Source organism: Candoia aspera, chromosome 3 (assembly GCF_035149785.1).
Source record: "Candoia aspera isolate rCanAsp1 chromosome 3, rCanAsp1.hap2, whole genome shotgun sequence".
Taxonomy (NCBI): Eukaryota; Metazoa; Chordata; class Lepidosauria; order Squamata; family Boidae; genus Candoia; species Candoia aspera.
Window position 1 is genome coordinate 53,851,861 of NC_086155.1, and position 12,020 is coordinate 53,863,880.

General features: G+C 41.1%; 1 protein-coding gene across 1 annotated transcript; it reads left to right on the forward strand.

The window, feature by feature from the left end:
- The first annotated feature begins 1,023 nt into the window (after nucleotides 1–1,023).
- Nucleotides 1,024–6,238, forward strand: GPR61 (G protein-coupled receptor 61). Its single transcript, XM_063297717.1, has 2 exons — nucleotides 1,024–1,221; nucleotides 3,815–6,238. Exon 2 carries the CDS (start codon nucleotides 4,168–4,170, stop codon nucleotides 5,530–5,532), a length of 1,365 nt encoding a protein of 454 aa, XP_063153787.1. The 5' UTR covers nucleotides 1,024–1,221; nucleotides 3,815–4,167; the 3' UTR covers nucleotides 5,533–6,238.
- Nucleotides 6,239–12,020: the final 5,782 nt, after the last annotated feature.

Genomic DNA, 12,020 nt, shown 5'->3' on the forward strand with positions numbered 1-12,020 from the left:
AATCCCCAGACGCTTTCCCTAAGAATTCCACAGTGGAGCATGAAACAGCCAACCAAACAACCAAACAGGGAATTTTATGGAAATTATTCTAGGGAAAGGGCTATTGAAAGCACTATGTTTTAAAAGAAACCCGTGGACCCAGGGTCTTTGCTGAGATTACACATACTGCTAAAACATAATGTGGGGTGTTTTGTTTGGCTTAATGCAATGTATGAACATAGCCGCTGTGGCTTGTGCACCAAGGTTTATATAATGTTAGGTGTAGACAAAGCTAGCATACTTCTAATGCATTAATCAGTGCTGAAATTCCTGTAATTTAAACTCAGACAGATTGTTAAGACATAAATATTTGCAATCATGTTATTATTGGTGTATTTCTCTTTGGCTTTCCATGTAATTACATTCAAAAGTGGTTTCCAAATGAAGAAAAAATGTAATCATAAACGCAATAAGCTAAAACAATATAAAGCACTTTTATTAAAAGGGGAAAAGGGGAAAGACCAATTCCTTTGTAATGTTGACTCAGTGAAGATTTGGGTGAAAAGACTGGTCCCTCAGTGGCATAGCTGTTGGTGCCTCCTAGGTTTCAGCAGGGAAAGTATCCAGAGAGCAGGCACCACCAAAGTGGAGCCTCATAAAATAGGTTCACCTAGGTCTACCATGAGAAAGCATCGTTTAGGACCTTATACACAGAAGCAAAACCTTTAATCTGGATTGGTAGCTAATTGGCAGCCAGTGCAATTGCTTCAACAGAGGTCTGGCATAGGAATATCTACGTGCCACATTCAGCTACAGGGCTACCATATTTTGTGTGTATCTCTCCATCTCTATTTCTCTATCTATAATTTTTATTAAATAATTTTTAAAAGAATAAAAGGAAAGAAAAGTAATAAGTAATTGAAAAAAGTGTAAAGAAAGAAATAGAGGAGAGGAGAGAAGTTATAAAGAAGCGGCTTCCCATCTTCTTAACAGCAGTTACAAGTACGTTTATATTTTACCCTCTCTCTCTCTCTAAGGTTACAACATAATTTCCTATGGCCACCATTTTTTGCATCAACTACAGCTTCTGGACGAAATGCAGTTACATTACAGTAATCTACGTGTGAGGTGACCAGTACATGAACAACAGAAACTGGCTTTCCCTATCTAGGAACTCTAGGAAGTGACACCCAATTTAGGACAGGAAGATTCTCCACTTCGCATTTCCAGGGACATTTACCTGTAAGGTTTCTGCCTTGTTTGTTGGCCCTCAGCCCTCCCATCACCTTGTCCCTATACTAGTTCAGTAGGTGTACAGTCTCTTATTCAGATGTTATATATTAGGGCTGTGTACTTTGGAAGAAGGGCTTTGGATCTTGCATACCTGAATCACCTCCTTGCTATGTATTAAAGCAGCCTGACGTTTTGCAGCCTGAAATAAAAGGAATCTGTTGCTTTAAGGAATCTACTCATTAAAGTTAATGCTACTCTTCAAGCAGTAGCACCTGTTTTTCAAGCTCAGATGGCAGCCTGAAAAAAGTGAGTTTCCTTTAATGAAAACTACAAAGTACTCTGTCTGTGCAAGGTTGAAAAATAATCTTCTGAATCACTTTTGAAGCTAAATAGTCTTATTAGGGATAAATAGAATTTAGTATCCACAGCATATTGATAATTCCATGTCTCAAAATATGTTAATGTTAATTAGCATTTTGGACAAGATAATACCTTGTGGCATCACATACAGTAGCTAGTTTAGTATAGCACTCCCAACTCAGAGGGATAATCCTGGAGAATATCCTGATCAATGCGATCAAAAGCTACTGAAAAATAAAGCAGGATCGACCAGAGTCACATTCCCTCTGTCTTTCTCTTGCAGGAAATCATCTGCCAAGGTGACTTAAGTTGATTCTGTCCCCAAACCAGGCCTAAACAATGTCTTCCAAGAACATATACAGCAGCATAGACATCACCCTCTCAGGCACTTTGCCCTAGCAAAGGATATGTGAATCAGCAATAGTTGGAGTAATCCTTGGGTCCAGAGAGGGCTTATTTAGGAGAGGATGGGCAACAGGCTGTTATCACTCCATCACACAAAGATGTGTTCACTACTCTGTGGATCCGCCTAGTCATCCTTCTCTGGGTATCTTGAAAAAACCAAGACTGGCAGGGTTCAAGGGAACATACAAGAGCATTTGGTCTATGTCTTCAGCCTCAAATATTGAAAATGATTCCATACAATTAACCCAAATGATAAACTCTATACCTCAGTATCAAACCCAGTGTTAAAATTGGCATGAAGATGAATGATATTTTTCATCAAAGTGTCTTACAGATCTGTCACAGCAGCTTTTGGAGGGCTCTAACATCATGTTTTACAGGGCATATAACAGTAAGTCTTTAATCACTCTAAAACGCTCTCTTGGGTGGCTACTTGAGGATGTAATGGAGATTGTACTGCCATACAATAAGCAAAACTGTGTACACAAATGTCTATTTACTTTTACATTCTAGCCAGTTTTGTCACCCAGTGTACCTCAGAAAACTTTGCTCCAGAACACTAGAGAGGGTTCTTAGGAATGATCTCAGTGGCTCATTTTGTTTCACCACTACATAGAACAACAAAGGCCTTGACAGAATCATCATTCAAGAGGTTCCAAAGTCTGTGGGGAGAAACTGTCTTAGTAACTACTCCTTTCCTGTAGAAGGAGAATGATATATTGAGAGCCTGATCCTCAACATTCATCACCAGATGATGACCTGACTGTAATAATGGGCAACTATAACTCTTGCTTTACAGTATCCGGACTACTTGCCCCATGTCCCAAGGAAAAACCTAATATGGCCTGCCCTATTTCTTGGTTTGAGGAGACAAACCTATGGTTGTCAAATGAAAGCTAAAGCTTTCTGTATGAAGGCAGTCCCAACATAATTTTTTAAAATGCCCATCATGGAGTTCTCTTGAGAGCACCACAGCCAGCTTATTTGGACAGCAGAGTGGGCTGTATACCAATAGTATACTTAGTGTATCCTTAACTAAACACCAGGAAAAGGCCTTCATCACCTTTGGATAAGTTTTCTGGTCACTGAGATTTGATTGATCTCAGCAATTCTTTCAGTCATGATTGATGCTGTACTCAGAAAGGTATGTACTCTGTATTCAGAGTAGTTACCCACTTTCAGTAATTCACACAAGGCTGGCTCTCTCATCAACAATCATAGCATGTAGTAATTATACCCAGGGAGATAACCAAAAGAGGAAGGAACCAAATAGGGTAATGGCCTGCAGTATATCTCCTCTGTCTTTTAAATGTCTTTTTCTCCCAGTTGCTTGTGATCATCCACATTGGGATTTCTATTCTCTTCTCCCCCAACTTTCCACTGCTGGAACATCCCCCACATTCTTCACATTAATAACACAGAGAGAAAATGGGAGGGGAGTAAATAAAAATTGAACAAAAAATACATATTCAGAAACAACTCAACCTAACCTCCAGTTTTATGCAGGATAAATTTATGGCCAGAGGCCAGTTCTCACTTAGGTCATTGCCTGACTCAGCCCTCAGTAGACCAGGGGCTGAACTCAGCATCCCACTTCCCATTCTTGGGAGCACCCACTATTAAACTGGGAGTCCCCTGAAATGGCCCACACTCATCCTTTTCCAAAAACAACAAAGGGCCTGTCTTTCACAGCAACTATCCAAGCTCCCCTGAAAGGGACAATTTGCTTTAAAGGCAAAACTACCCATTTCAGCCAGCCCTAAATGTAGTTCTGCCAATGAAACAGCTTTTGGCTGACATGGTGATTAATCTGTAAATATATATGTATTTCTTTCAGGTTTGAACATTTGCCTCAGAAACAGCATGTTGCAAGATGCAGTAAAGCCTTATACAGTTAGCAAGACCAGGTCCCATGGACTTTCTACATTGCCATGCTATTATATCCTATGACATACAATCAAGATGAAACAGATCTGCTGAATTAAGCATGGCCCCTGATTATAATGGCTCACAGAACTGAGTGGTACTGGAAGGTATAAGTTCCCCAAAGACCTGCTTGGCTTGAATGTTGGCAAAAAATATGGCCAGTGGCTGCTTGTGCACCACCATCTCTCTTGATTCTCTCTGATTACTTTCTGGGGACCCAGAATAGGATGGGTGATGGACTTGTAAAGGGAGGTGCTAATCTCCATGGAGCCTTCTCTTCCCACCCCGTGGGTGCGGAATCCCTCCAGGATCAGAAGACTGCTTCAGACATCCCAAAGTTCTATGCTTTTCAATTCTAGCCTAGACACCAAGCCCAGAGATGTGGCCTCTGAGTCTGTGGGTCTCTTCTTCATGCTTTTGATTGATTTGACAGCCATTGTGGGCAATGTAGCAATTATGACAGTCATTATCAAAACCCCAGCACTGAGGAAGTTTGTCTTTGTGTTCCACCTCTGCTTGGTGGATCTTTTGGCTGCTATTACCCTAATGCCTCTAGCCATGCTGTCCAGCTCAACTTTCTTTGATGGCACAGTCTTTGAGGATGCCATATGTCATACCTATCTCTTCCTGAGTGTTTGCTTCATCGCCATGTGCATCCTTTCAATCTCAGCTATTAATGTAGAGCGCTACTACTATGTGGTGCACCCCATGCGCTATGAGGTCAAAATGACTGTAAGCCTGGTCATCTGTGTCCTGGTTGGTGTCTGGATCAAGGCAGTAGTTATGTCCATCATCCCCATCCTGGGATGGCTTTCCCAAGACCATATCAATAGATCCCCAGTCTACAATGGACAGACCTGCACCTTGCAGTGGAGCCGAAGTGCCTACTGCAAGTTTTTTGTGATTTTCTTTGCTGTTTTTTACTTTCTCCTGCCTATCTCTATTATTTTGGTGGTCTATTGCAGTATGTTCAAAGTTGCCAGAGTAGCTGCCATGCACCATGGCCCACTCCCCACTTGGATGGATACCCCCCGGCAGCGGTCAGAATCTCTTAGCAGTAGGTCTACAATGGTGACTAGCTCAGGAGCCCCTCGAACTACCCCTCAGAGGACGTTTGGGGGCGGAAAGGCTGTCATTATCCTCCTAGCAGTGGGGGGACAATTCCTCTTCTGCTGGCTGCCATATTTCTCCTTCCATCTCTACTCGGTGCTGAGCTCCCATTTCCCTGGCCAACAGACAGAGAATGTGGTCACTTGGATTGGCTATTTTTGCTTCACGTCCAATCCTTTCTTCTATGGGTGCCTCAACCGACAGATCAGAGGAGAGCTCAGCAAGCACCTCACCTGTTTTTTCAAGCAACCGCCGGAGGAGGACCTCAGGTTACCAAGCAGAGAAGGCTCCATTGAGGAGAACTTCTTGCAATTCCTGCAAGGGACAGGTTGCCATGCCGAGGCCAGAAATGCTCTTACCCAGCCTAGCCCCAAAAGGGACCAAGCTACCATTGATTTCCGGATTCCAGGGCAAATTGCAGAAGAGACCTCAGAGTTCCTGGAGCAGCACATGAACAGCGATATCACTGTCTCTGATACCTACATCAGAGCATCACGTTCACCAAAGCCTGAGCTGTAGCTAGGGGATTTTTTTGCACTTGACAATCTAGATTTACCAATGTGTGAAATAATGCAGAATATAGCAGCTGATGAAGAATGTGTATGTTTGTATATGGGGGAGTATTTAATAAATACACCATGGCAATTGAAACCTTTTCTCTCCAACACACTGCTCAAGTAAACCCACATGAACACACACAAAACCAGCTGCTATTAGTATCCAAGTAATTTCATTTAATTTTGACTAATATAGGATGGTAATCGCTCATCCACCCCATCAACTCATTCTTAAGGTTTGTAGTTAGAAACATCACTATTCTGAATATTTTCTTTTCCTCTTTCTTTCATTTGTTCCTTCCTTCCCTCCCTCCCTCCTCTAGTTATCTTCTGCTTTGAACTCCTTCCCTCCACCTTCTAATCATGGCTGTCTTTGACTTGTAGGATTATAAATGAGAGGGCTCACTGTTATTTGGGTTAGGCGTGACTGAGCTACAAAAAGGCCCAGGGATAGATAGGAGCAATAATTGGATGAATAATTGACCTTTATGATGTAGGGACACATTTGACAGCTCCACATTGCCCTGCTCTGAAGGATTATATTGTCTTACTATTAAAGAAGTCAGCAAAACTAAGGAAGTCACAGGAAGCTTTCCCTGTGGTTAAAAGTAAACAAGTCACTGATGATCTCAGTGGCTGGATTCTTTTGTTACACTAAGCCAAAACAAAATTAAGTTTAATGCAACTAAATCAGTAAAGTGAAATCTATGATCTGGTTCACACATTGCATTAAGCCATTATACAGTTTGCTTGTTTTCAGTCTAGCACAAAGTTTGAACCCAATCATAACAATTAATAAACTGTACTTGATCACCTGATAGAGGAATATAGACACTGACTTTAATAGATTAAGGGATGCGGTGGCGCTGCGGGTTAAACCTCTGAGCTGTCGATCGGAAGGTCGGCGGTTCGAAACCGCGCGGCGGGGTGAGCTCCCGTTGCTAGTCCCAGCTCCTGCTCACCTAGCAGTTCGAAAACATGCAAATGTGAAGTAGATCAATAGGTACCGCTTCGGCGGGAAGGTAACGGCGTTCCGTGTCGTCATGCTGGCCACATGACCCGGAAGTGTCCACGGACAACGCCGGCTCTAACGGCTTAGAAACGGAGATGAGCACCGCCCCCTAGAGTCGGGCATGACTGGACTCTACGTCAAGGGAAACCTTTACCTTTACCTTAATAGATTAAAACAAAAATGATATGTACTAATGACTTTCTTCATTTGGAAGTATACTGCCCCTCCCAATCCACTAACAACTGCTGTGCTGAAGCAGTGGGTTTTGTACTTATTGCCTCTCTCTCTCTCTCACTCACTATATTTGTACATACAAAGAAATACACACACACACACTTAGATCAGAAGTAGCACATCTACAGTTCTCTAGATGTGGCTAAAGACCACACTTAGCTTTGCCACCATTGGCTGTGCTGGGTGGGAATCCTGAGAGGTGTCATTCAGCAACAACTGGAGGACCACGTGTTCCCCTAGTACATTTCATGCCCACCTAGGCTAATCACCTAATTCTTATGGCATACTTCATAGCACTATGGCTTCTCCATTGCCTGTCCAGCACAATCTCTCCTCCTGTGTGGCCTTCTGATAGCATATTACAATTTTGGCCTAGAAGTCCAGGATTCCAGGATGAATGGAAGCTCCATGACTCTTTCTGTGTACCCAGTCCTACCACACATCTTCCCTGCTGCCACACATCTTGTCCTAATTTATGGCCGACTGTGGGATGCACTGAAGGTATGCCCATCCATAGAAAGCTGTAGTTTGAAAATATTTGGGTGAGCCCCTCATGCAAGTTAGTGCCTCCTTCTGAGCTGGAATAGCTAGATGTTTAGCATAATTTTACTGTAAAGAATTGCTGGAAGCAATCTCAAATAATGATCTTTCCCTACTTCCTTCCTCCAGTTAAGTAGTAGGTTGGAACCGTATTTGCTCAATTGCCTTTTTTTCTTTGCAAGTTGTTTGTTGTTGATCTCGCATGACTCCTGATGGAAGGAACTTTGGGGAAACAAAATAGGTATTTTTGCTGGAATTTTTGAGCTTCAAGCTTTTCATTTTCAATAGAGAGTAATTCTGGTTCAGTTCCCTTGGACACAGCAAGCCTAAGACTTCCAAAACTGAGCCTTCCATAACCTGGTGTCCTCCATCTACGTAAGGGACTAAACTCTCTGGGAATTGCCATCCTTCCTACATCTGGAAGATGCCAGATGGTGATATTAAAAACACATGACATGCCAAATGTAGTAACGACTCTTAAGGAAGCAAAACTGTTGTCAATTCAGAGAGTATAGAAAATGGACAAGTAAACCAAGAGTTGGCAGTGCATAAGAGAATTCCCTAACTCCCATACAATAGTGCAATGTGAAGCCCTGAGATCTCATCCACCAGGAATAATTTTTCTGGCCTAGAAATGCCCTGCAGTGGTATATATATAGGGTGAGAGTTTTTTTGTTTCAGTCTCTCAATGTCCATTTTTCCTTTTATGCAGTCTTTGTATGTTTACAAGGACTATGTGTTTGCAAGACTGTGCCTTACTAAAGGCTCAGGAAGCAAAATAAGGTGGAATTGATACTAAAAGTTCAGTGGAAATCCGCATAATAGAAAGATCAATGCTAACCTCTGTGTTTTTTCTTTCTTTCCATGTACACATTTTTTTTGGCCTCCCAATGACACATCTGTTTTCTACCGTAACACTTTCCCTTTCAAACTGGGCCAGCAATAAGAAAATTAAATATCACAATTCAAAAAAATGGTTAATTAGGTAAAATTGTGTTAAATGACCCAATATTCAGAATATCTGTTCTGTCCAAAATCTTTCTGGACCATATATAACATTTTCATGGGTTGACCTTGCAAGAAGAGGAGGGTGTTTCAATGTAGGACAGTTGAAGCCTAGAGCAACAAATAAAGGTATTATTTATTTGATAAGTGTTTGCTGCCTGTGTGTATGATGGGCTGTCTGCTGATCAAATGAAAACGAAAGGCTTCAATTAAGAAAAGGTTGTCCCAATAACATTGTTCAGATCAGGTGCTGTTTCCATGCTGCCTGACTTCAAATAGGGAAGGTATGCTGGCTTCAGTTTTGAGTGACAGTCTTGCAGAGTTTTATTCCAGAGAAAATTATTTTCTCTTTCTGCTAGTCTTTCCCTCCATATTCTTTTTTAGGTTGCTGGATCCATTTGAATGGATGCCCCTGGGGATTGAGGGGAGAAGTGGGGTTCAGAGGAACTCTAGTTTGCATGTAGCAGTCTGACAATTTATCCTGAGATTCCTTTCATTCTTGGCTTCTTTGTCCATTTACCCTTTGAGATTATACAGCCAGCTTAGCTGAACATGAGTAAGAAACCCAGATGTTCAGAAGTGGTATCAACAAAGGGCAGACCTGAGATACTCTGAAAGGGAGGGGGGGTATTACAATCCATAGTAGTATTTGCAGCCTGCCCTCCTTTAGGACTATCAGATCAGGGCTGCAAGACTTTGAATGTCCACTTGATGACTGCAAAGAACTCTGCTGCTGTCTAGTGGCTGCCTGGATTTTTGCAGTCCAGATATGGACTCAGATACGAATTAAACCCTTTAGCCACACTGACATGCATTACACACCTAGATATACAGATTACGAATTCTCATAGAAGCTCTGAAGAATTCAGATGTACTGTTAAATCCTTTCCCAACATGGTAAGTGGCAAAGACTGACATAAAACCCAACTCTTTCTTGCCCTGTGACATTAGCAGTAACACTGAATGTTGGAGAAATAAGCATTGTCCGTGCTGTGCCTCCTTAATAAGGACCGTATCAGGGCTGCCCTTACATATTTTTGCTGCCTGAATCTGTCTGTCTGTCTATCTCGAAATGAGATATCATTTTACATACTGAAGATGGCCAAAATGGCAGTTGCCTCTTCTCTCCCCTATTGGTAACAGGATAATGTTTTCCCTTCACTTAAAGGACACTGGAAACTGATGAGGGCTGAGAGGAAAAGTTTGTGAGGATGACTATTCTGCCACCTCTTCAAAACAAAATCTGCTAATATCTAACCTTTATCCTTTTTCTTCACTTCCACTATTCAATCTAATGACATCACCATTTTTATTCACCTGCTTTTGAAAGCACTTTGACTGGAGAAGCCACAGTCTCAGAAAGTGAGAGGATTTGTAAAGACCAAGTAAGATTGATGTTGCAAAGTGCAAGTTTTTAGGGAATCAACAGAATGGGAAATCCCATGCCTGTCTGTTGTTCTGTTCACATTTCTTTACTGACTGTTAGTAGGGAGTCCCAACCCACGAAGGACTTTGTTGAAGCGTTTGAACCAGAAATGCCTTCAGGGCTCTTGCTCTTCCCAAACACCTGCTTTACTTTCTTTCAGATTCAAATCTCAAATGGGCAGGGATAAACATTACTCTATCAGGAGTATCTACTGTATCTTCTACATCCATCCATGCAAAAGGCTGATTCACAAGCCAGGGGAGTTTATTTAGCAGCAGCAGCAGCAGCAGCAGCAGGTTTAAGGGCAAGAGAGATACAAAAAGATGGCAGCTTCACCTGTATAATCGAAGTCTTGTTCTTATTAACAGGTGTCATGGGTTCAACACATATAAAAAAGAAGCAGGACTTTAATCACATGGGTGCAGCTGCCATCTTGACTTTTTTGACCCCCCAGATGCTGGGGTGCTTGGCCCCTAAGAATTTTCTACAATCAGTGATGTTTGGGCAGGGAAGGCTCTTTCTCAAATTAGTCCTCACTTCAGGGCAGCCCTTTTTCCTGTAAATCACAGCAGCAAATAAGTACACCGTCCCTTTGTACAGCACTGAAGAATGAGCTGTGAACTTGATCCTCTGTGTTTCTTTTCAACAGGTAAGATGTAGATGGAATGTTTGCTGCATACATTTATGGAATACAATTTAATAAGGGTAGTTTGTATCCTTATAGATGTTTCACAATTTCCCTTCCACCACATTGCACTTCTAATACACAGAGATGGAAACTCAGTCCTTGCTATACCTCTCTGGAGTGCCCAGTATACTTGAAAAATGATTTTTTGCCTTTGGCTTAAGTAACCATAAACATTTTTGCATCCACTTTTAACAAAGAATCCATATGATAACTAGAAGTTTCTGCAGAGTCTTCCCCTGTCTTCAATATTACAGAAATAAAAGTTTCATTAAAGGAAGAAGGGAGAACTTACTCTGCATTTTATTCCTTGTCATTGATTAAATCAACACCTATGTTTGATACTTCAGAAATACTACATAGAGGACACTAGAGGGCACAGGATGACTTGTATAGCCAACTTCCCTATTTGGAAACCAGATTGTGAAATGGCAGTGACAAAACTTACTTCCTTTGTGAGTTTCTCTTGAAACCTACACAATAAATATCCTTTTGAAAGAAAGAAATATTTTCCATAAATAGAGCCTATAAGTTTTAGGTTGCAAAAGCTCAGAAGTGTTAGAAAATAATAGGCAGAGGCTAATATCTCTAAACCCAAAGTTTAGAAGATCCAGCACTCCTCATGTTGTTGGCTTTTTTAATAATTAGCACCATGGTTCTCAAAATGGGAACTGTCCTGCTAAAAGAAGAATAGGGAGAGTGTGTAGATAATCTCTTCCTCTGAATAGTTTTAGACTTTTTTGTGATTAGGCCTGGAGGCAGAAAGTCACTTCCTAAGGCACAAATATTATGGATGAGCAGGAGTTCACATTCAGGCCACAGAGTCACTGGGAGTTGGGCAGCATATACATTTTAATAATAATAATAATAATAATAATAATAATAATAATAATAATATCATCTTCAAAAGGTGTTTTGGAGTGTCTGGGAACCGAAATATCTACCTACCGCTCTTTAAAGTAATCTCAACTTTTCTTGGGATCTGCCAGCTCTCTGAGGAAAACCCCTGGGGGAAAGGTTCAACTCCCTTTGGCTTTGTAAATGTTAACAGTTGATTTTTGTTGATTTGCAAAGAAAAGATCTGTGCATGGCTATGTTTGCCCAACATGAGAAACCATAAAGTCTGAGCCAAAACCAAACAAATCCCATTATATCTTAGTATGTTGTATTGGGTGACCCAGGGGATAATGTTAAGTGGTAATAAGGGCTATTTTGGCTTTGCCTGATGTGCAAAAATACCCATTGTGATTTATCAACCCTGGCATATGGTTTAACATTCATGTGAATTTTAACTCTAAATTATTACCCTGATATTTGTATTTTTTTCCCCACATTGGATTGAAATCTATCAAACCCCATGTAGGATTGTGAGCTGAAAATATTTGAACAATCACTAAACCCTTTGCTGCCTTCTACTGGTCATCTAGATTATTGCAGCCCAGATATGTTTTTGTAAAATATCTTTTTAAAATCTCAAGACAAAAGGTGATGCAATTTATAATACTCATTGTGCATGCGTGTATGAGTGCATTTGTATATTAATTACAA